This window comes from Salmo salar, chromosome ssa15 (genome assembly GCF_905237065.1).
Source record: "Salmo salar chromosome ssa15, Ssal_v3.1, whole genome shotgun sequence".
Taxonomy (NCBI): domain Eukaryota; kingdom Metazoa; phylum Chordata; class Actinopteri; order Salmoniformes; family Salmonidae; genus Salmo; species Salmo salar.
The window spans coordinates 70,881,855-70,907,943 of NC_059456.1; the positions used below are offsets into that span (position 1 = coordinate 70,881,855).

At 43.2% G+C, this 26,089-nt stretch overlaps 1 protein-coding gene across 7 annotated transcripts in view; it reads left to right on the top strand.

The window, feature by feature from the left end:
• The window catches only part of acot7 (acyl-CoA thioesterase 7), a 69,046-nt gene extending 43,406 nt beyond the window's left edge, over window positions 1-25,640 (top strand). For all 7 annotated transcript variants that reach the window (XM_045696018.1, XM_045696016.1, XM_045696014.1 and 4 more), the window contains 2 exons: window positions 3,876-4,060; window positions 25,197-25,640. In XM_045696018.1, coding sequence (XP_045551974.1) covers window positions 3,876-4,060; window positions 25,197-25,295 — 284 coding nt within the window. In that variant the 3' untranslated portion in view covers window positions 25,296-25,640. The remainder of the gene's footprint in view (window positions 1-3,875; window positions 4,061-25,196) is intronic.
• Window positions 25,641-26,089: the final 449 nt, after the last annotated feature.

The following is a 26,089-nucleotide window of genomic DNA, read 5'->3' on the forward strand; positions in this document are numbered from 1 at the left end:
TCCCATCAGACCAACTCCCTGAATGCCTTACTCCTGGTTTGAAGTTGTGTCTAACCCTTTTGTGTTTGTACTTTACTGTATTTATACTTGGGATATTGCTTTTCAACAGAAAAAGTTCAAAAATCGCTGGAGGAAGTCTTTAAACAAGTAGCAGTGCACTCTTCCACACAGCGACGAGACTACAACCTACTTTTCTCTGTAAATGGAAACTAATGGTTTAATCCCATGAGAGTCTAAGTCCTGTCTAAACCGGGGATGGGGGAACTACTAAGCTAATCTCAGCAAAAAAAGAAACGTCCCTTTTTCAGGACCCTGTCTTTCAAAGATCATTCGTAAAAATCCAAATAACTTCACAGATCTTCATTGTAAAGGGTTTAAACACTGTTTCCCATGCTTGTTCAATGAACCATAAACAATTAATGAACATGCACCCGTGGAACAGTTGTTAAGACACTAACAGCTTACAGATGGTAGGCAATTAAGATCACAGGTATGAAAACTTAGGACACTAAAGAGGCCTTTCTACTGACTCTGAAAAACACCAAAAGAAAGATGCTCAGGGTCCCTGCTCATCTGTGTGAACGTGCCTTAGGCATGCTGCAAGGAAGCATGAGGACTGCAGATGTGGCCAGGGCAATAAATTGCAATGTCCGTACTGTGAGACGCCTAAGACAGCGCTACAGGGAGACAGGACGGACAGCTGATCGTCCTCGCAGTGGCAGACCACGTGTAACAACACCTGCACAGGATCGGTACATCCGAACATCACACTTGCGGGACAGGTACAGGATGGCAACAACAACTGCCCGAGTTACACCAGGAATGCACAATCCCTCCATCAGTGCTCAGACTGTCCGCAATAGGCTGAGAGAGGCTGGACTGAGGGCTTGTAGGCCTGTTGTAAGGCAGGTCCTCACCAGACTTCACCGGCAACAACGTCACCTATGGGCACAAACCCACCGTCGCTGGACCAGACAGGACTGGCAAAAAGTGCTCTTCACTGACGAGTCACGGTTTTGTCTCACCAGAGGTGATGGTCGGATTCGCGTTTATCATCGAAGAAATGAGCGTTACACCGAGGCCTGTACTCTGGAGCGGGATCGATTTGGAGGTGGAGGGTCCGTCATGTTCTGGGACGGTGTGTCACAGCATCATAGGATTGAGCTTGTTGTCATTGCAGGCAATCTCAACGCTGTGCGTTACAGGGAAGACATCCTCCTCCCTCATGTGGTACCCTTCCTGCAGGCTCATCCTGACATGACCCTCTAGCATGACAATGCCACCAGCCATACTGCTCGTTCTGTGCGTGATTTCTTGAAAGACAGGAATGTTAGTGTTTTGCCATGGCCTGCGAAGAGCCCGGATCTCAATCCCATTGAGCACGTCTGGGACCTGTTGGATCGGAGGGTGAGGGCTAGGGCCATTCCCCCCAGAAATGTCTGGGAACTTACAGGTGCCTTGGTGGAACTGTGGGGTAACATCTCACAGCAAGAACTGGCAAATCTGGTGCAGGCCATGAGGATAGGGGTGCAGTACTGCAGTACTTAATGTAGCTGGTGGCCACACCAGATACTGACTGTTACTTTTGATTTTTACCCCCCCCCTTTGTTCAGGGACACATTATTCCATTCCTCTTAGTCTGTGGAACTTGTTCAGTTTATGTCTCAGTTGTTGAATCTTGTTATGTTCATACAAATATTTACTCATGTTAAGTTTGCTGAAAATAAACGCAGTTGACAGTGAGAGGACGTTTGTTTTTTTGATGAGTTTATATGGAATTGTTTTAAGAAGGTCGTACCAAGGATTATTTTGCTATTTGATTTAGAATTTTAACACCACTTGAATTATAAAAAAATATCAAAAAAAGTATTTGATGTTATACAACTGCATTGAATAACAAATTCACTACATGGAACAACAGATAGTCCCTCCCAAAAAATCTAAAGGAAGTTTGTTCTAAAGTGTCTATCCTATATCTGAGAGATATAAGAAAGATCAGGAAACATTATTATTTAAATTTTTTACATGTATTTAACCTCTTATTTTTTTCACTAAACAGTCTCCTTCTATAATGCCATTCATTTTTTAGAATGGTACCGGGGGACCTTGAGACGAGTCTTTTGAGGTCTACAACCGACATGTTCATGAGAGTCTCACCTTTACACATAGGGGTCATATTAGTGTTTAGGCTAAACTGTTCGGACGCTACAGACAATTTTGTGAGGAGGACGATTTTTGGGTAGTATCATGGTCTGACAAATACCGCTCTAACTCTGTGACCTTTCACCTCAGATGCGGAACTGTTACATCGGCGGATGCGGTGGATTGAGACGCAGATATCTCTGACTTAAACAGAGAGATCGTGACGGGGATGTTTTTATGACGCTAATTCGATTTCTGCAGGGGCGCGGACATTGATCTTAGGGGGTTGACGGGTTTCATTGGGCTATTACTGTTCTACTTTTGTGTTTGTCTCACTGTTTCTGTACTGACTAGAATCAGGACCATTTGAAAGATCTAGGGTGAGTGTGTTTACCACTTGAGACCAGTACTAGACCCAAAGCAAAAACCATCAGAACTCGGGGTGCCGAGTTGAGCCCCCCTGACTGTATAGACTGTATTTTCAGTAGTTCAGGCATTACAGGAGAGGCATGTCTCGTAAGGCTGTCTCTCTCATCTGGCCGAGTGAAATGGAAAAATAAAAGAGGTGAAATTGTGATGAGATCCAGAGTTGATAAGATCAAAGCGAGCAGACGTGAGGGAAACTTTGGATGACGAGTGTGGTTCCTGGCACGGTTGACGCACGTCTGTGCAAAGTCTCTGGACTCAGTGCCAGCGGCAGATGTACTTTCTAGATATACTGCCTGTTTGGCCTTTCAGGTTCACGTCCACATTTTTTGTATGTTTTCCGTTCAGTTTTATTGTGAATATGCCTAGGTTTTAGAACATTTGATGAGTTATTTTGAATGCAGCCATGTTGCAGATGCATTGAAATGTTAATTAAAAAATAATGACTTTAAAAACTTTGAACAATAAAAACTATGTTTTTCTTCTTAATACAAAGTGGTCAACTAATATTTTTTTTTACAGCACCGATTATATTCAGTGTCTATGTTCTCAACAAAGACCATTAGCAAAACCAACCAGATGTAAACTCACACTTAGTTGTCGTCTTGTGCCGGAGGATATGCTGCTGTGAGAACTTTGTTGTTGTTAAACATTGTTGGCTGAGATAAAAGTGAACAAGGATGAAAAACAAATAAGTCTTAATTATTCCCTGGGTGGATGGAACGTTAAACAAGTTGAGTTGTTCAGTGCTTAGAAATAAAGATGTGTTCTTTCTTTTCGTGATATCTTTCACTCAGAGGCACAGGCACCAGATATTGTGTTGTAAAAGTCATTGAATGACTTTGTAATAAACATGTAACGAGAAGCCCGTGCTGTTGTTTTTCGGTCTTGCAAAGCCAAATTCTAAACTGTTGCCTGGCATCTTGGAACCTTAAACTTGTAATTCCTGTGCCTACACATAGAACCAAAAACGCTTGACTTTAGTCTCTCGTAAATCTGAACTGGAACGCGGGTTCGGAGGTCTAATTCACTTCCAGAACCCCGTACTTTAGCCAACTCCTCTGACTATTATTGTCATACCATTGGCAACATTTTACTTGTAGTAATGCACAGCATGGGCTAAATCGCTGTAATACTGACAAATCCTCTAGCCGCAGGATGTCTCAACTTCTCTTTGAACAATGTCCACAAGAAGGTGGCGATTATTTATGTAGATATCACGTCAAATTTGCTATGTGTGGTAATTGCAGGCTGCTGTATTCCTGTTATGTTAAAGGGTTGATAAAATGTTCCCTCTTCGTCCCCAGGCTGTGTGGTAACTGTCTCGGGAAGGGCGACATTCGCCAGTAACAAGTCTATGGAGATCGAGGTGTTTGTGGACGCCGATCCTCTGATAGAGGCTGAGAAGGGGAAGTACCGGGCCGTCACAGCCTTCTTCACCTACATCTCACTGGACAAGCAGGGCAAGCCTCTACCCATCCCCCCAATGAAGGTACCATATAAATATAATTCTTCGAAAAAGTGAATTGACTCCAACCCCATTGCTTGGTGCCTACCATAGATATAGAATTATATTCTAGGAATTATATTTCTATGGTAGACACTAAACAGCAGGGTTGGAGTCAATTCCATTTGGAATTGAGTCTGTTCAAGAAGTGAATTGAAATAAAATTCATGAATTTCCAATGGGCTAAGATTTTGTTTGTGTGCAGTCAGGAGAATTTCAGCCAACAGCTGCAAACTGAAATATGCATTGTCTTGTGTAAGTGACCAATTTGGTTTATCACACCAATTGAAGACTTTCAGCCAACAAGTCCAGGGCCTGTATTCATAAAGCGTCTCTACAGTAGGAGTACTGATCTAGGATCAGGTGCCCCCTATCCTTGTAATCATATTCATTGTGATCTAAAAGGTGAAACTGATCATAAATCAGTACTCCTGTTTGAGACGCTTAATGAATACGGGCCCAGGAGAGTGTGACAGTACATCTAAGGAGCTAATAGGGTCATTCTTGAATTGCGGTAGCATTTGCGTCCCTCGCCTTTGCAACCATGAAAAACAATTTAATATGACAAATAGTTACACATCGTACATGTTTTTGTTTACATTGGTCTGTTTATCAACGATAAAACGTAATGCAAGTCATTTATACAGCAAAACTTTCTGTTTATGCATTGTTTAAAGCTAGAATCCTTAATTGGTGAAACGGCCACGTCCGTTTGGGATATTATACAACAACAAAGAAGTTAATGCCATCAACAAACACCGTTTTCTTCCCCTCTGACATCACTGCACGCGCGATAGAACAGCACAATATGATGGACTGCAATTTTTACCTCGATGCCTGACGCTCCCCACCTCTGCTTCGTCAACAAAACAATAACAACGGCCATGGGGCGGACTGTAGCGCTGTTTTCCCCTACTGCGGGTTCCATCTTTAAAGTACTTAGAGTAAGCAAATTTGCTTGTCCCAGTAGTGACCCAGTAGAGATGTAGTTACATGTTTCGGGGATTTTGAGATCTGTTGAGATTTAGATATCTATAATTTTTTTATGATAGAAAGTAAACAAAATACTTGTATATATTGTATAGATCATCAATAAAAAGAAAGACGCCTATTAAAATAACTTGTTTTTACAAATATAATATGTGTCCCGAAGTTTAATGTCATTGGTGTTACCGCCTTGAAAATTACAAAGATTACAAAGATATACAAGGATCTTTAGCATTCCCTCTAGGGGCAAGTTGTTATTGGGGGATGGGTCTATATTAAAGAAAAGTATTAGCTAATCACACCCTTTTAGTCTGTCATACATTTGAGGATTCCATTGATAATTTGATTTTAAAAAAGTGTCACTTACTCAATTTAAATGAAGGGAAATTACATTGTGAGCAAAATTATTAATCATATCACTTTAGTAAATTAGGTTAGATTTGAGCATCTGTGGCCTCCATTTCAGAAAATCCTATTTTACCTAAAATGTATCATTAGTGTAACTGTCAAATGGTGTAATCTCGGTTAACTCAGAACCAAAGTCTTGCGTAATTGGTCAGATGCTCAATTAAGTTCTGGGTCCATACGTGTTTAAGAGAAGAGACCAAACAAGGATCGAAACCTGGAACGAAGAGCTCCACCCTCTCTCTTTGCAAGTTAGGGGTAGGCCAAATGTCCCCTCCCCTTCCGAAATGCAAAAGATGCTAACACCTGGGAAACTAATACTGCTCATTATCGCACACATCCTGTTGTATCATGACAGACCTACGGTACCATTTATGTTTACGTAGTCTGTCCGTGAGAGATTATCAGTGGTGTTAGTACTCCTACTGGTGGCACAATGGTATCATAATGGTAAAAAAATTAATTAAGTCATTAAGCTGCCATATTAGTTGATTTAGAATGGGAAGATGTACCCAAATACATTTTTTTTTAAATGTGTTGTTTAGAAAATTTCTAGAGTTCTTTTTTTGAGGGGGGGGCCCATGCGCAAATGCCACTGCAATTCAAGAATGATGCAAAAGGCAGATGGAGTACATTGGTTTTTCCTGTCTTATTTCTTTGAAAATAGGCTGGAATGGAAAATGTGCCAGATGAAAGGCTTGCAAATTAGTTTTGATAAAAGCAAAGTGTGGAAATGAATTGATGTGGCGGTGTGTGTGATGCGTTTCTTAGAGCACTGTAGGTAATACAGAGCTTACCCCCCCCACACACACACACACACACCTATCCTTAGCCACTCCGCTCTGTGTCGTTCTCTGTCTTGCTTTTACTACCATGCCAAGGGGATTATAATACCACCAGTATACACTCCACCCTTTTGGAAAGGAACACCATCTATCCTACACAGACTGCATCCGTAGCCTAGACACTTCCTAGCTACATCAGAAAGACAGAACTGAACACCCCCCCCCTTTAGTCTCCCTTCAGTAAGCACACATTTCCATTTCAGACAAACCTCTCTGGCTTTAGCATTGTCCGTTGTGAATTAATCAGCTAGGTTACCATTTTATACGGTATTTCAGATCCTGATCACAAGGCTTTTGTTTTCAGGGAGACCGAAGAGTGGCGTTGAACATTATTGTAATTTCTGGCGCACGCTTGCTTTTAAAACGCTTTTAAAAACGTCCATCTCTTTTAAGAATTAGGCCAAATGAGGCTAGGCTGCCAGTGCGCCTGTACTGAGTCATCACATTACTGGCAAAACTATAACAAACATAACATTGTAGATTTCAGTGGCCCATTATGTACATTTCTCATGATATACTAAAAGTAATACATCAATATCAGTCAATCAGTACAAACAAGAAAGATAATATCGTTGGGGATGAGGGGTCTTAATGAAGACTTTTTATGGCTTGGCCGAGCGCTCCAACGATGGACGGTGTACCCATCCCTACACCATAGATCTGAACATTTCTATTCCTAGCAATCCCACTGAGCCCCAGAGGCTGGCATCACGTGCAAGAGGAAACGTGTAACGTGTATCACTACAGTCAACGCCACGACTGATTTTTAAATGAAATGTTAAATAGAAATATATTACTAAATTCATATGGCCTTCTCCTGGAAGAAGTTGTTTTATTTTCTACGTCTTTGCTATCATAATGGATTTGGCACAATATAAGCTGAAAACCCCAAAAAATCCAACTCATTAAAAGACAAAACAAACTGACAGTTGGTGTGTGTGTGTGTGTGTGTGTGTGTGTGTGTGTGTGTGTGTGTGTGTGTGTGTGTGTGTGTGTGTGTGTGTGTGTGTGTGTGTGTGTGTGTGTGTGTGTGTGTGTGTGTGTGTTCGTGCGTGCGAATTCTGGCCTGTGTGGGTTCTTACTCAGGGCACTGAACCATGTGCAATTTATGCAAAAAGAGTGGAGTTGACTCGGTACTGAAAAAACATCACTACACAGTGTTTTGATTGCCATTCACTCAGGGTCTATAAAAATAATATGAACATTGGCTGAACAAATGTCAATGTCTCCTTCTGTAATTGCACTTGTCACGTTGTGACCGATTTACACATGTTCCAACACTATAAATAGATTACACATGTTCCAACACTATAAATAGATTACACATGTTCCAACACTATAAATAGATTACACATGTTCCAACACTATAAATAGATTACACATGTTCCAACACTATAAATAGATTACACATGTTCCAACACTATAAATAGATTACACATGTTCCAACACTATAAATAGATTACACATGTTCCAACACTATAAATAGATTACACATGTTCCAACACTATAAATAGATTACACATGTTCCAACACTATAAATAGATTACACATGTTCCAACACTATAAATAGATTACACATGTTCCAACACTATAAATAGATTACACATGTTCCAACACTATAAATAGATTACACATGTTCCAACACTATAAATAGATTACACATGTTCCAACACTATAAATAGCCTATCGACAGGCTTCCGCCTGACATTTTTTGGCTCCAGGTCATTTTTGCTCTCTCAAGTGAAAAATCTCTGCCGTCTATTTTTAGCGTTTCCATTTTTAGCTCAGCAGGGAGGGGGGAGTGTGTGTGTGTGTGTGTGTGGGGGGGGGGGTTAGTTGGGATTGGCTGCTAGTGTCTGTGGATAGGCAGAGGAGGGGAGCGGAGAGGGGGGAGAATCAGCCTCAGCATCTGTACCCTTGAACATGGCCACAGTAAGAAAATTGTGAAAATGAGTCAAAGTCCACTGACTGTGTGTCCCTGAAGTACGTTGTGTTTCCATGGAGCCAGGAGTGGTATGCCCATGTATTAGGCTCTCTTCTCTGTACAGATGGGAGTGACAGTAGATACTGGGCAAAGAGCAGACTGGACTCATTAGACAGACATTAGATTTTTGCACCTCCCAAGTATGATATGTTATGTTACAAATGCAATAATGGTCTGGGGACTTAAGACAGAAACAAAATGATGGAGGTCGGATGGGTGGGCATATACCGTGACCGTCTAGCAATCCAAAGGTTACGTGTTGGAGTCGCGTTGGGGACAACTGTAACATTTTAGCTAAACCTTCCCCTAACCCTTTTCCTTAACTTAATTCACCTAACCTGCTATGTAAATTATCCTAACCTTTGTTGTTAGTTCTCCTAACCTTTTAAATAAATTCTCCTAACCTTTGTCATTTGTTCAGCTAACCAAAAATGTACCTCCTAAGCAGCCTGGTTTCAGAAAAAGATGTATAATACTATAATACGAATGATAAGTTACTTCATCCAATTCGTATTATATTGTACAACTGATTTTCAATTCATGACGTAACCTAACGTCAAGTAATATATCATACTAAATGGAGGGAACTAATTTACATACCAAATCCTACAAATTTCCCTGAGGCCAGGTTGCAAAGAGATTAAGAAACATTTTGTGATAGAGAGAAAGAGAGCTGGAGGGCGAGAGAGAGAGAGAGAGATGGAGAGAAAGACGGGGAGAAAGAGGAAGGGAAAGATGAAGAGAGAGAGAGAGAAATAGGAAGATGGAGAGAGAGAGAGATGGAGAGGGAGAGAATAAGGATGGAGAGAAAGATTGGGCGAGAGGAAGAGGCGGAGGAAAAGAAGAGAGTGACTTGACAGCCCTGGGTTTTTACTCCTCTTTCTGGCTCCCTCCATCCCTCCCTACCTCACTCCATCCCGCTACAGAGCTGGCATAGTCTCAGCTGGCCCCTTTGACATGAAAACAAGCAGGGTTGTCATGGCAACCTCCGCTAGATCACATGAAGCAGCCTGCAATTATTTTTAGATGCCTCCCGTTGAACATGATCATCATCCGGTTAATGGCTGTGCCCATGTCAGGATTGTACCTCAACAATATTTTCGAAACAATATTTTTTTCCCGTTGATAATATTCTCAAAGATATTTTCTACCACAGCAAGTCCACTGATCAAAGGTAGCGAGAACAAGTCGACATGTAAAATAGATCAATTTTGACGATGTGTGGATTGATGGCATATCATAGCGTATTAGATTCTAGAAGGGAGGGAATAGGGAATGGAAGTTGTTGGGATGAATCCCACCTCTGATTCGAATGAAAAGCCAACAGGGAGGATTTAGATTTTCACACAATGTGTTGTTTCATGTATTCCAAAAGCTTTTAATTGTGCAGCGTGACATCCATGCGAGGGTAGAAAGTCTGTATTTAGGTTTAGAGCTTTGCCACACAGTGTATTTGAAACTAAACACTATTTGGACTACAACAAATGCTAAATTGAATAGTCAAAATGTCAACCTTTATCTCACATAAACACACATACATACACACACACATACAAACACACTATCCTTATGGGGACCAAAACATTTATTCCCATTCAAAATCCTATTTTCCTTAGCCTTAACCCCTACCCCTAAACCTACCCTTAACCTCTAAACCTAAACCTAACCCCCAATCCCTAACCTTAATTCTAATTGTAATCCTCACCCTAAACCTAACCCCTAAAATAGCCTTTTTCCTTGTTGGGCCTGGCGAAATATCCCCACTTGTCCGGATTTTCCTTGTTTTACTATCCTTGTGAGGACTTCTGGTCCCCACAAGAACACTAAAACAAAACACACACACACACACAAACACCTAGGACACCATCCAACCACATACCACTAGTGCAGATGGCTATTATTTTTCTCTTACCGGTTACTTACTGTTTAGAGCCACTGTTCAGGCGAGGGTGGCATTTGGCATGTCACTGATGCCTGTGACTGCTCCAATAACAGGCCATGCCAACACAGCGGAGCCCTCTGGCATTTCTCTGGCACCCTCTGAGCTGGCCTCCCTCCACCCTGTGTGCCAAGTTTATGCCACCGCATCCATCACCACCCTCTCAGTCTGTATACAGCCTTCTCCTGCCCTCCTTTTAGACAGCTAACATACAACTGATCTGTAGGTCTCAGTACTGGGGCTGTGTCTGAAATGGCTCCCTTTTCAATGTATGTTGTGCTGCTTTTGGCAGGTTTGGGAGGGAGGTCATGGGTGGTTTGGGAGGTCATGGGAGTACTGGGACTGGTCTTGCATTTGAAATGGCACCCTATTCCCTATGTAGTGCACTACTTTTGACCAGGGCTCACAATCCCTTTGTATCACAGGATCCCAGCTTGTACCTTTACTGCTTGCCAGATCCAATTACTTTTTATTTAAGCACTCACCCAAGATTGTGTGTTTTCAATTGGTTAATAGTTCATGACGAGTTGGCTGGACTAAGACAGAGTTTTTCCTCGGTCACGTGGTCATCATCTCAATTACTTTTTAAATGTACATTTACTTCATTTAGCAGACACTCTTATCCAAAGCGCTTGTACAGCGGTCTTTAACAGAAAAACAATTTTGCTGTAAATCTGTCTCTCTCGGCTCTCTCTTTCTCCCTCTCTCTCTCTCTGAGTGTCTATCCTTGAGTAACCTCAAGATAATGTCCCATTATGCAGGACCCAGTCGCTCTCAGGCCAGTTACAAAGGCCTAATGCCAGAGGCTAATTGAGCCATTATGGACGCAACAAACCACTTACAGTACAAGACCCCTTTTTGTCTCTGACACTACAGTAGCCTATATTAGTAGTATATACCTTGAAACCCAGCAACAGCAGGCACGTAATGGCTACCCATACAGGACTAGCCATTTCATATCATCGACATACAGTTGAAGTCGGAGGTTTACATACACTTAGGTTGGAGTCATTAAAACTAATTTTTCAACCACTCCCCAAATTTCTTGTTAACAAACTATAGTTTTGGCAAGTCGGTTAGGACATCTACTTTGTGTATGACACAAGTACTTTTTCAACAGTTGTTTACAGACAGATTATTTCACTTATAATTCACTGTATCACAATTCCAGTGGGTCAGAAGTTTACATACACTAAGTTGACTGTGCCTTTAAACAGCTTGGAAAATTCCAGAAATGATGTCATGGCTTTAGAAGCTGCTGATAGGCTAATTGACATCCTTTGAGTCAATTGGAGATGTACCTGTGGATATATTTCAAGGCCTACCTTCAAACTCAGTGCCTCTTTGCTTGACATCATGGGAAAATCAAAAGAAATCAGCCAAGATCTCAGAATTAGTTTTTAGACCTCCACAAGTCTGGTTCATCCTTGGGAGCAATTTCCAAACGCCTGAAAGTATCACCTTCATCTGTAGGTGTACACAAGTATACCACCATGGGACCATGCAGCCATCATACCGCTCAGGAAGGAGACGCGTTCTGTCTCCTAGAGATGAACGTACTTTGGTGCGAAAAGTGCAAAATAATCCCAGAACAACAGCAAAGGACCTTGTGAAGATGCTGGAGGAAACCGGTACAAAAGTATATATATCACAGTAAAACGAGTCCTATATCGACATAACCTGAAAGACCGCTCAGCAAGGAAGAAGCCACTGCTCCAAAACCACCATAAAAAAGTCAGACTACGGTTTGCAACTGCACATGGGGACAAAGATTGTACTTTTTGGAGAAATGTCCTCTGGTCTGATGAAACAAAAATAAAACTCTTTGGCCATAATGATCATCATTATGTTTGGAGGAAAAGGGGGGAGGCTTGCAAGCCGAAGAACACCATCCCAGCGTCATGTTGTGGGGGTGCTTTGCTGCAGGAGGGACTGGTGCACTATACAAAATAGATGACATCACGAGGGAGGAAAATTATGTGGATATATTGAAGCAACATCTCAAGACATCAGTCAGAAAGTCAAAGTTTGGTCGCAAATGGGTCTTCCAAATGGACAATGACCCCAAGCATACTTCCAAAGTTGTGGAAAAATGGCTTAAGGACAACAAAGTCAAGATATTGGAGTGGCCATCACAAAGCCCTGACCTCAATCCCATAGAAAATGTGTGGGCAGAACTGAAAAAGCGTGTGTGAGCAAGGAGGCCTACAAACCTGACTCAGTTACACCAGCTCTGTCAGGAGGAATGGGCCAAAATTCACCCAACTTATTGTGGGAAGCTTGTGGAAGGCTACCCGAAACGTTTGACCCAAGTTAAACAATTTAAAGGCAATGCTACTGTTAGGTTCTTATTTGTCAGAGTAAATAACACACGGACACTAGAGAAGCTTTAACCATTTTTACATTTACATTTTAGTCATTTAGCAGACGCTCTTATCCAGAGCGACTTACAAATTGGTGCATTCACCTATAATATCCAGTGGAACAACCACTTTACAATAGTGCATCTAAATCTTTTAAGGGGGGGGTTAGAAGGATTACTTTATCCTATCCCAGGTATTCCTTGAAGAGGTGGGGTTTCAGGTGTCTCCGGAAGGTGGTGATTGACTCCGCTGTCCTGGCGTCGTGAGGGAGCTTGTTCCACCATTGGGGTGCCAGAGCAGCGAACAGTTTTGACTGGGCTGAGCGGGAACTGTGCTTCCTCAGAGGTAGGGAGGCGAGCAGGCCAGAGGTGGATGAACGGAGTGCCCTTGTTTGGGTGTAGGGCCTGATCAGAGCCTGAAGGTACGGAGGTGCCGTTCCCCTCACAGCTCCGTAGGCAAGCACCATGGTCTTGTAGCGGATGCGAGCTTCGACTGGAAGCCAGTGGAGAGAGCGGAGGAGCGGGGTGACGTGAGAGAACTTGGGAAGGTTGAACACCAGACGGGCTGCGGCGTTCTGGATGAGTTGTAGGGGTTTAATGGCACAGGCAGGGAGCCCAGCCAACAGCGAGTTGCAGTAATCCAGACGGGAGATGACAAGTGCCTGGATTAGGACCTGCGCCGCTTCCTGTGTGAGGCAGGGTCGTACTCTGCGAATGTTGTAGAGCATGAACCTACAGGATCGGGTCACCGCCTTGATGTTGGTGGAGAACGACAGGGTGTTGTCCAGGGTCACGCCAAGGCTCTTAGCACTCTGGGAGGAGGACACAAGGGAGTTGTCAACCGTGATGGCGAGATCATGGAACGGGCAGTCCTTCCCCGGGAGGAAGAGCAGCTCCGTCTTGCCGAGGTTCAGCTTGAGGTGGTGATCCGTCATCCACACTGATATGTCTGCCAGACATGCAGAGATGCGATTCGCCACCTGGTTGTCAGAAGGGGGAAAGGAGAAGATTAATTGTGTGTCATCTGCATAGCAATGATATGAGAGACCATGTGAGGATATGACAGAGCCAAGTGACTTGGTGTATAGCGAGAATAGGAGTGGGCCAAGAACAGAGCCCTGGGGGACACCAGTGGTGAGAGCACGTGGTGCGGAGACAGATTCTCGCCACGCCACCTGGTAGGAGCGACCTGTCAGGTAGGACGCAATCCAAGCGTGCGCGGTGCCGGAGATGCCCAGCTCGGAGAGGGTGGAGAGGAGGATCTGATGGTTCACGGTATCAAAGGCAGCAGATAGGTCTAGAAGGATGAGAGCAGAGGAGAGAGAGTTAGCTTTAGCAGTGCGGAGAGCCTCCGTGACACAGAGAAGAGCAGTCTCAGTTGAATGCCCAGTCTTGAAACCTGACTGATTAGGATCAAGAAGGTCATTCTGAGAGAGATAGCATGAGAGCTGGCCAAGCACGGCGCGTTCAAGAGTTTTGGAGAGAAAGGAAAGAAGGGATACTGGCCTGTAGTTGTTGACATCGGAGGGATCGAGTGTAGGTTTTTTCAGAAGGGGTGCAACTCTCGCTCTCTTGAAGACGGAAGGGACGTAGCCAGCGGTCAAGGATGCGTTGATGAGCGAGGTGAGGTAGGGGAGAAGGTCTCCGGAAATGGTCTGGAGAAGAGAGGAGGGGATAGGGTCAAGTGGGCATGTTGTTGGGCGGCCGGCCGTCACAAGACGCGAGATTTCATCTGGAGAGAGAGGGGAGAAAGAGGTCAAAGCACAGGGTAGGGCAGTGTGAGCAGGACCAGCAGTGTCGTTTGACTTAGCAAACGAGGATCGGATGTCGTCAACCTTCTTTTCAAAATGGTTGACGAAGTCATCCGCAGAGAGGGAGGAGGGGGGGGGGGAGGAGGATTCAGGAGGGAGGAGAAGGTAGCAAAGAGCTTCCTAGGGTTAGAGGCAGATGCTTGGAGTTTAGAGTGGTAGAAAGTGGCTTTAGCAGCAGAGACAGAAGAGGAAAATGTAGAGAGGAGGGAGTGAAAGGATGCCAGGTCCGCAGGGGAGGCGAGTTTTCCTCCATTTCCGCTCGGCTGCCCGGAGCCCTGTTCTGTGAGCTCGCAGTGAGTCGTCGAGCCACGGAGCAGGAGGGGAGGACCGAGCCGGCCTGGAGGATAGGGGACAGAGGAAATCAAAGGATGCAGAGAGGGAGGAGAGGAGGGTTGAGGAGGCAGAATCAGGAGATAGGTTGGAGAAGGTTTGAGCAGAGGGAAGAGATGATAGGATGGAAGAGGAGAGAGTAGCGGGAGAGAGAGAGCGAAGGTTGGGACGGCGCAATACCATCCGAGTAGGGGGAGAGTGAGAAGTGTTGGATGAGAGCGAGAGGGAAAAGGATACAAGGTAGTGGTCGGAGACTTGGAGGGGAGTTGCAATGAGATTAGTGGAAGAACAGCATCTAGTAAAGATGAGGTCAAGCGTATTGCCTGCCTTGTGAGTAGGGGGGGAAGGTGAGAGGGTGAGGTCGAAAGAGGAGAGGAGTGGAAAGAAGGAGGCAGAGAGGAATGAGTCGAAGGTAGACGTGGGGAGGTTAAAGTCACCCAGAACTGTGAGAGGTGAGCCATCCTCAGGAAAGGAACTTATCAAGGCGTCAAGCTCATTGATGAACTCTCCAAGGGAACCTGGAGGGCGATAAATGATAAGGATGTTAAGCTTGAAAGGGCTGGTAACTGTGACAGCATGGAATTCAAATGAGGAGATAGACAGATGGGTCAGGGGAGAAAGAGAGAATGTCCACTTGGGAGAGATGAGGATTCCAGTGCCACCACCCCGCTGGCTCGATGCTCTAGGGGTATGCGAGAACACGTAGTCAGACGAGGAGAGAGCAGTAGGAGTAGCAGTGTTATCTGTCTATCTATCTAACCAAGTTTAATTCTTCCCAAAGTTTCTGTACAGCTGTATTCAGACACCAAAACATTTCTCTCCATTACAGTATATACATCCTACTTAAGACACGCCTTCTCTCCAGTCCTTACATCTTATGGTTCAACAGAAAGAGGGTAACAGGATACCAAACCCTTATTACTCCCTTAAGGGAATCTGTCCTCACCCCCTGACCTCAACTCCTCCTTCATCTAATCCACAGATGTCCATCTGTCTCCCCTGTATCAACACGGTGCTCTGCTCCCGTCCCCCAACACATTCCAACACATTCCACAGCTATCTGTCTTTCTACAGAGGCCCAGTCTCTTTCTCCTTTGATTCTATGCTTCTTTCCTATCATTTATTTAATATCTCAATGTTCAAAATGTCGAATCTAACCCCTCCAAATACTAATTGAGTGTATGTAAACTTCTGACCCACTGGGAATGTGATGAAAGAAATAAAAGCTGAAATAAATAATTCTCTCTACTATTATTTTTACATTTCACATTCTTAAAATAAAGTGGTGATCCTAACAGACCTAAGACAGAGAATTGTTACTAGTATTAGATGTCAGGAATTGTGAAGAACGGAGTTTAAATGTATTTGGCTAAGGTGTATGTAAACTTCTGACTTCAACTGTATGTTGTAGTGAACTCATTTTTAAAGTCTACTGTTGAAACAAAAATTGCTGTGTCCTGCAAAAAAAGGGAGGTGAGTGGACCACTGAACTGTGCTTCATGCGATGTAGTTGTTTTCTGTTAGTAAATAAATTGTTGGTTTTGGACAATGCAGTATAAGGTTTTTCACAGTGAAAAGCATTCTCTTTGTTTGCTGTTGCAAGTGAGACTTCAGAGGCAACCGATTTAATGGGGGGATGGAAACTGAGAGGAAGGAAACTGATTTGAAAGTGGTCAGTTAGAGGGAGAGGAAAGAAGTCCTGCAGCGCTGGTAAAATGGAACCGCGCATCTAGCGCTTCCAACTGACTGAACATGGTGTATTGAGGCTGATTTGAGAAGCCATTGAAATTCAATGAGCGCAGCTACGTGGGCAGTTAAGGAAAAGCAAGACAAAGAGGAGATATTGTGGCTGACCACATAGTCCTGTATTTGGAGTTCGTAGCTGAGGAGAGAACTGTCTAAAATTCAGGGATGTTGTTAAAGAATCCTATTCTCTTTCAAAAGGCTGCGTATTTTATGAAAGAATCTGAGAAGGTGTCCAAATGTTGTGTGAAATATATGTGTAACAGACCTTCATTAAGCCAGGCGAGCTCACTCAAGCACAGTATTTGAAGTTATTTCAAATAAGATTTTAACCCAGATCTGATTTTTGATTTTATTTAACCTTGATGTGTAATGATTGCCTTAAACAAAGATACAAACCACAACACAGTAGTGGTTTGGTCTGTCCTATAAAAACATGAATATAGTTAAGCAATAAGGCCAGAGAGGGTGTGATATATGGCCAATATACCAAGGCTAAGGGCTGTTCTTAGGCACGGCGCCACGCGGCGTGCCTGGATACAACCCTTGGCCGTGGTATATTGGCCATATACCACAAACTCCCGAGGTGCCTTATTGCTATAATAAACTGGTTACCAACGTAATTAGAGCAGTAAAAATAAATGTTTTGTCATACCCGTGGTATACGGTCTGATATACCACGGCTGTCAGCCAATCAGCATTCATTTAGCAGTTTACCACTCCTTTTACTACCAGACCAGATTGCTGTCCGTTATAAGTGTTCATAAAACAGATGAATATAATCTGAAAAATATGGGAAATGCAGCTTGAACGTTATAAAGAGGATTGTTGTGACTGAATCATTTTCTAATCGTGACATCTACATGTGTGGGGGTTAAACAGTAGGAGATGGTGGTTCAGCGTTATCATTGGTGATTAGGACAATGCCACCGAGGGAATACCAAACGATGCAGAGACACAGAAAGGATATTTACCCGAGCACTGGCGTGTCTCATGTAGTTATGCAAATGCACATCAATGGGTGCACAAACACTTGCACGCACACACACACACTCACATAGACATGCACACACACACACACGGACGATGATGCATGTCAAATCAAATCAAAGTTTAACATGTACTCTCTCTCTCTCTATCTCTATCTCTCTCTCTCTCTCTCTCACACCTCAGTTTCCCATCCTCCATAATAATTTCCTCACCAATGACAAAACAATAGCGAGACACATTTCACATTTCACGCTGACTGTTATGAGCTACCTTGTTCATTAACAACCGTCAGATCTAGATTTTAATTGGCTTCTCCCATTAGACAAAATGCCACATTATACCTGTTGTGAACTGGAGTGTCCTTTGTTACGTGTGTAATTAAAGACATAAAACCCAGAAAGAGGGAGCGAGGGAGAGAGAGAGCAAGAGGGAGAGAGAGAGGGATAGAGCGAGGGAGGGAGGGAGAGAGAGGGAGGGAGAGAGAGGGAGGGAGAGAGAGAGAGGGAGAGAGAGAGAGGGATCGAGGGAGGGAGGGAGAGAGAAAGAGCGAGGGAGAAAGAGAGAGAGAGAAAGCGAGAGGAGAGAGAGAGGTAAAGATATTACAGTGCAGTGATGTATCCTCCGCTGCATGCAAACAGCTTTAAGATAATACATATAACAAGAAGACATGTGGTGTATAAGATATACCACTTCTCAGACGTTCTTATCATAAACACCTTACTGTAGAGTGAGTTCATACATTATTAGCTTGTGTATGTGATGCCTTGGAGGATTGAACCCACAATCTTTTTTTTTGCCAGTGCTATGCACTTACCAACTGAGCCACACAGGACCAGGTGTATGTATGTGTATGTGTGGTGAGCCATCGTCTTGACAAAAGGTTGTGTTTGTTATATTCCCTAAGTCCTCCCTGCCTTAACTGTTAGTACCTAATCAGCTGGGCTGTGTGCCATGCAGTCTCTCTGACTACACAGCCTCTGCCCCTTCAGCTTAATTCAATTTGTTCAAGACAGGAACTGTTTAGTGCCCTCTGCCCCCCCCCCCCACCCTCCACGTACACATACACACACATGCGAGCATACACGCACGTACGCACACACAAACACACACACACACACACACACTCATCCAATGCCCAGAGCAACAGGACAGTCAGTGACCCAGGAAGGAGTTCCTTCAAGGTCACATGATGTCATCCTTTGGAAGAAAAAACAGCTGAGGCAAAGACAAATGTTTATTTTAGCTCTCAGATGGCCTCAGTGTTGTAGAGAGTGCTTTAGACATGCACCATGTCCATGTTACACTAACTGCTGGCTAATATAGGATTATGTTTTCCTCTTTATTGCAATACAGATTCACCTTTGCAGTGTGTGTGGTGCAGTAGTCGTGTGAAATAATCTAGAAGTGTAGGTACATGTAAATGTTAAGACACATTTTTATTTATGGATTATGTTAATTGCGTAAATTAAAAAGTAAGTACACCAACATGAGTTTTCCATTCATAAAATGTGTAGGGTAAATTGCCACAGTAAATTTGCCGTGGTAAACTGGGAAATATTTGATTTCAGTTGCACAGAATGATTGTCGAATGGTTAAATCTATGCTTAGTCTGGCTCAATGAGTAGGTTTAATTTATACCAGAGATAGTAAAATCCTGTGGAGGTTGAAAATTCTTGAAAGATTTTGGAGAAAAGCAGGAGTAGAAGTTAACACGGATAAAATCTTTAGAGAGGCGTAGTACAGTGGTCAGTAATGGTTTCAATTGTGATCAGCTGTGCGGGGGATTTGAGCTCATATGGTTTAACGAGAGATCACCTGGAGAAAATACGTTGGCCACCAATGGCTGCAATCGGCCCATAGTGTTTTTTTGAAGAATACCAATATTAACCCAGATTTTTCTAAAGAATCTTATTGTATGTATAATAATAATATTATCGGATCTCAGTGGGCCTCAGAAAGGAAAGGGTTGAGAACCCTGGCGCTACATATTTTTGGTATATTCTCATAGATAGACAGATTTATTTCCCGATTTAAAACAAAATACAACCACATGTGGATAATGCGTTTACAATCATCGAGGATGGCACAAAAAAGTTTGAAAACGTCTTTCCATGTTGATCCTCTTAAATAAATGGTTCAACAGTTAACAAACATAAACATAGTAGTCCTAGGCTACACAGGAGGTCTAGCCTGCTAGCCATACCGTGGTTATTTTCTTTTTTCTTTTTTCATTTCACCTTTATTTAACCAGGTAGGCCAGTTGAGAACAAGTTCTCATTTACAACTGCGACCTGGCCAAGATAAAGCAAAGCAGTGCGACACAAACAACAACACAGAGTTACACATGGAATAAACAAACGTACAGTCAATAACACAATAGAAAAAGTCTATATACAGTGTGTGCAAATGGCGTGAGGAGGTAAGGCAATAAATAGGCCATAGTAGCGAAGTAATTATAATTTAGCAAATTAACACGGGAGTGATAGATGTGCAGATGATGATGTGCAAGTAGAAATACTGGTGTGCAAAAGATCATATAAGTAAATAAGAACAATATGGGGATGAGGTAGGTAGATTGGATGGGCTATTTACAAATGTGCTGTGTACAGTTGCAGCGATCGGTAAGCTGCTCAGATAGCTGATGCTTGGAAGTTAGTGAGGGAGATATAAGACTCCAGCTTCAGTGATTTTTGCAATTCGTTCCAGTCATTGGCAGCAGAGAACTGGAAGGAAAGGCGGCCAAAGGTGATGTTGGCTTTGGGGATGACCAGTGAGATATACCTGCTGGAGTGCGTGCTACAGGTGGGTGTTATTATGGTGACCAGTGAGCTGAGATAAGGCGGAGCTTTACTTAGCAAAGACTTATAGATGACCTGGAGCCAGTGGGCCAGCCGACGAGAGCATACAGGTCGCAGTGGTGCGTGGTATATGGGGCTTTGGTGACAAAACAGATGGCACTGTGATAGACTGCATCCAGTTTGCTGAGTAGAGTGTTGGAGGCTATTTTGTAAATGACATCGCCAAAGTCAAGGATCGGTAGGTTAGTCCGTTTTACGAGGGTATGTTTGGCAGCGTGAGTGAAGGAGGCTTTGTTGCAAAATAGGAAGCCGATTCTAGATTTAATTTGGAATTGGAGATGTTTAATATGAGTCTGGAAGGAGAGTTTACAGTCTAGCCAGACACCTAGGTATTTGTAGTTGTCCACATATTCTAAGTCAGAACCATCCAGAGTAGTGATGCTAGTCAGGCCGGCGAGTGCGGGGCGCGATCGGTTGAAAAGCATGCATTTAGTTTTACTAGCGTTTAAGACCAGTTGGAGGCCACAGAAGGAGTGTTGTATGGCATTGAAGCTCGTTTGGAGGTTTGTTAAGACAGTGTCCAAAGAAGGGCCAGATGTATACAGAATGGTGTCGTCTGCGTAGAGGTGGCTCAGGGATTCACGCGCAGCAAGAACGACATCGATATATACAGAGAAAAGAGTCGGCCCGAGAATTGAACCCTGTGGCACCCCCATAGAGACTACCAGAGGTCCGGACAACAGGCCCTCCGATTTGACACACTGAACTCTATCTGAGAAGTAGTTGGTGAACCAGGCGAGGCAGTCATTTGAGAAAACAAGGCTGTTGAGTCTGCCGTTAAGAATACGGTGATTGACAGAGTCGAAAGCCTTGGTCAGGTCGATGAAGACGGCTGCACAGTAATGTCTCTTATCGATGGCGGTTATGATATCGTTTAGTACCTTGAGCGTGGCTGAGGTGCACCCGTGATCAGCTCGGAAACCGGATTGCACAGCTGAGAAGGTACGGTGGGATTCGAAATGGTCAGTGATCTGTTTGTTAACTTGGCTTTCGAAGACTTTAGAAAGGCAGGGCAGGACGGATATAGGTCTGTAACAGTTTAGGTCTAGAATGTCACCGCCTTTGAAGAGGGGGATGACCGTGGCAGCTTTCCAATCTTTAGGGATCTCAGACAATACGAAAGAGAGGTTGAACAGAATGGTAATAGGGGTTGCAACAATGGTGGCGGATAATTACACATACAGTACCAGTCAAAAGTTTGGATACACCTACTCATTCAAGGGTTTTTCTTTATTTTTACTATTTTCTACATTGTAGAATAATAGTGAAGACATCAAAACTGAAATAACACATATGGAATCATATAGTGACCAAAGAAGTGTTAAACAAATCAAAATATATTTTACATGTTAAATTCTTCAAAGTAGCCACCCTTTGCCTTGATGACAGCTTTGCACACTCTTGGCATTCTCTCAACCATCTTCACCTGGAATGCTTTTCCAACAGTCTTGAAGGAGTTCCCACATTTGCTGAGCACTTGTTGGCTGCTTTTCCTTCACTCTGCGGTCCAACTCATCCCAAACCATTTCAATTGGGTTGAGGTTGGGTGATTGTCGAGACCAGGTCATCTGATGCAGCACTCCATTACTCTCCTTCTTGGTCAAATAGCCGTTACACAGCCTGGAGGTGTGTTGGGTCATTGTCCTGTTGAAAAATTAATTATAGTCCCACTAAGCGCAAACCAGATGGGATGGCATATCACTGCAGAATGCTGTGATAGCCATGCTAGTTAAGTGCGCCTTGAATTCTAAATAAATCACAGACGGTGTCACCAGCAAACACCCCCACACAATCACACCTCCTCCATTCATGGTGGGAATCACACATGCAGAGATCATCCGTTCACCTACTCTGCGTTTCACAAAGACACGGCGGTTGGAACCAAAAATCAAAAATGTGGACTCATCAGACCAAAAGGACAGATTTCCACCGGTCTAATGTCCATTGCTCGTGTTTCTTGGTCCAAGCAAGTCTCCTATTATTATTGGTGTCCTTTAGTAGTGGTTTCTTTGCAGAAATTTGACCACAAAGGCCTGATTCACGCAGTCTACTCTGAACAGTTGATGTTGAGATGTGTCTGTTACTTGAAGTCTGTGATGCATTTATTTGGGCTGCAATTTCTGAGGTGCTGGTAACTCTAATGAACTTATCGTCTGTAGCAGATGTAACTCTTGGTCTTCCTTTCATGTGACGGTCCTCATGAGAGCCAGTTTCATCATAGCGCTTGATGGTTTTTGCGACAGCACTTGAGGAAACTTTCAAAGTTGTTGCAATTTTCCGGATTGACTGACCTTCGTGTCTTAAAGTAATGATGGACTGTCATTTCTCTTTGCTTATTTGAGCTGTTCTTGCCATAATATGGACTTGGTCTTTTACCAAATAGTTTTCTGTATACCACCCCTATCTTGTCACGACACTGATTGGCTCAAACGCATTAAGAATGAAAGATATTCCACAACTTAACTTTTAACAAGGCATACTTGTTAATCGAAATGCATCCCATTCATTAAGTTGGTTGAGAGAATGCCAAGAATGTGCAAAGCTGTCATCAAGGCAAAGGGTGGCTACTTTGAAGAATCTCAAATATAAAATATATTTTGATTTATTTAACACGTTTTTGCTTACAACTTGATTCCATATGTGTTATTTCATAGTTTTGATGTCTTCACTATTATTTTACAATGTAGAAAATAGTCAAAAAAAAAAAAATGAGTAGGTGTGTCCAAACTTTTGACTGTGGCTCAGTTGGTAGAGCATGGTGTGTGCAACGCCAGGGTTGTGGGTTCGATTCCCACGGGGGGCCAGTACAAAAAAAAAATGCATGAAATGTATGCATTCACTACTGTAAGTCGCTCTGGATAAGAGCGTCTGCTAAATGACTTAAATGTAAATGTAAATGTATAACACATAACAAAACAAAGAACAGGAAGACATTGTCATAGCCTGGAGCATTGTATACAGACATCAACAGTTGTTTTCTATTGCTCGATCATTAGCCAGCTTTAGACATTCTTTTTAAATGAAGTTATGGCCGGCGTTGCTTTGAGTTGCTGTGGTAGTTTATTCCACTCAACAGCGCCGGTATATAAAAAGGTGTTTTTACCAGATAGACTCTTACATTTCAATTTGATAGGTACCTGGGAGCTGAGTCAGTAATCATTAAATGGACCGGACCATGTCTTGTCTATTGGATATGACAGTTAGTACAGGGGACAGAATAAGTAGTAGGAGGAAGTGTACAATAAAAGCAAAGGGTTGGCGTTGAACCTGTGTGATGTGAGCCCTGATTCATAAGTTCCAGGGGCAGCGGCTTTGACCACTGGACCACCCCAGGTCACCGCCACCCGCTGATTAATAGTTATGTGAAGATGGGTTTGTCATGGCTAGGACCCTGCAGCTGGATGTGGTGAATCCACAGTGTGCCATAAGGTTGAAATGCCATCTGTCAACAGGTGCCCAAATATGCAGAGTCATGGGAAATTGCACGGTTTTACCCACGGTGTGTTTGTGTGTGTATATGTGTGTGTCTATGTGTGTTTGTGTGAGTGTGTGCACAAGTTTGTGCGCGCATGTGTGTGAGTTCATGCATGTATGTGTGCCAACAGCCATGGTTGCAACTGGTTGTTTCAGGCTGTTAATTGATTTGTATTCAGAGCTTGCAGTGTGAGATTCTATGTGTCGTGACATGAACAGTTAGGGGATACAATTTGAAAGAAGTGCACAGCATATAGGCATTCATAACTTGCACATTGAGTGTGGGCAATGCACTCTACAAATGAAATATGATGACTTATTAGAACTGTTTATAACCCCTGACATGAACGTTTTGTAACACCTTTATGAACTTCATAGTAACCCACACATTTTATTCAACATTACTCACTCATTACACGACCAGTGAACTTGATATTTTATTTTATTTAGCCTTTATTTAACTAGGCAAGTCAGTTAAGAACAAATTCTTATTTACAATGACGGCCTACCCCCGGCCAAACCCTAACCCGGACGACGCTGGGCCAATTGTGCGCCGACCGATGGGACTTCCAATCACAGACAGTTGTGATACAGTCTGGAATCAAACCAGGGTCTGTAGTGATGCCTCTAGCACTGAGATGTAGTGCCTTAGACCGCTGCGCCACTCGGGAGAACATTTTGATACATGGAGAGACAACATATTATAAGATATTATACTGGCTTATACAAACTGAAGTCGCTTCAGTTTCACATAGAAATGATACTGAAATCGCTCCAATAAGTAGTGAGCATAACATCAGAGCCACACAATTTTCCAGTGGAACTCATGCTAGAAATGTTTGGGGAAATATGCTTCAGTACGACTGAGGCATGTGTGATGGGTGCATCCATCCATCAATGTGTCATCCTGGCTTGCCTTGTACACCAGCCTGAGTGAAGTGACAGGATTTGGGTATTGTTGGTGTGTATGTTCACAGCAGACAGGGAATGCAGGGAAATAGGTCACACACACACACACACACACACACACACACACATTGATAGCGTCCCTGTCACTATACACTGTGAGTGGATGGAAGCAACATCCTAGCGATGAAACAGTACCATGTAAGGATATTTGACATTGCTGTAACATTGTTGTGTTAGTCGTGAGGTTGTCATGAGGTTGCCAGGCAGCTTCATTAACACTGTGCAGCCAGCGACCATGTCTTCCCGTGATGCAGCCAAGTGCAGCGCGGCTGAAGAAAATAGCCCCATGCAACAATAGTGTCGACAGGGGTGTAAAAGACTTGACAGAAGTGAGTGTGGATGTGGCTCAAAGACACGGTGTGTGTATGTGTATGTTGATCTGGGTGAAACTGTACTAAAAATGGCCGCCTTTCTCTTTCCACAGCTTGAAGGAGATGGGGAGCAGAGGCGTTTTGAGGATGGCAAAATGCGATACCTCCAGAATAAGGCAAAGAGACTGGCAGACAAGGAGCGCCAACAATGACACCACAACCCGGAATACTCCATCATCCAACCCACAGCACTTAGATGGAAAACCTCCCTATCTTATTACTAAACCTAAAACTAAAATAGATAGGGTCTGACTTGAAAAAATGTATGACTTGAAAAAATTCATCATACTCTTCTTGACTTTTTAATGTAAGTTTCATTGCTGCGCACCAAAGTGTCTATATGTGTATGTAAAAGAAAGGAGATACGTATGTATCTTTATTTTATCGTCAAAGATTTTTATTTAAGAAGGCTATCGACGATCAGTCTTTGTGCAAAGTTATGGGTCTGTATATGCATCGATAAATACATTAAAAGTAAATAAACACAGTACATGGTAGCCAGAGGTTTCTGTCTGTCCTTTGCTTGCTCACTGATGTCCTAGGCCCGGACTTGCCTTGGCTGAGAGGGCATCCACTAAACATATTTTATGCATTCTGTCGTTCACACAGAAATCAGTCCTCGGCTCGGGGGCTATGACTCAGCTCCTTCCCTCTCTCACTCACTCGCTCTCTTGTCATTTCAGCAAGACATGACACCCACCATCTCAGATTGTTCAGGAATCGTTTCGGTAGTTAGAAACAGATAGCGTTAGCGTTCCTGCAACATTATTTTGTTGCATTTTTATTTGAGCTAATTAAGCTAACTTATTGCAACCAAATGGGCCCTTTTAAATGATAGGATTCATATAATATCCAATAATTATAGTACACAACATCCGATTTGGACCAAACGTCTTCCTAACGTTGAGTAAGACATGAGGAATCCAATAAAATGGAAAAAAACACC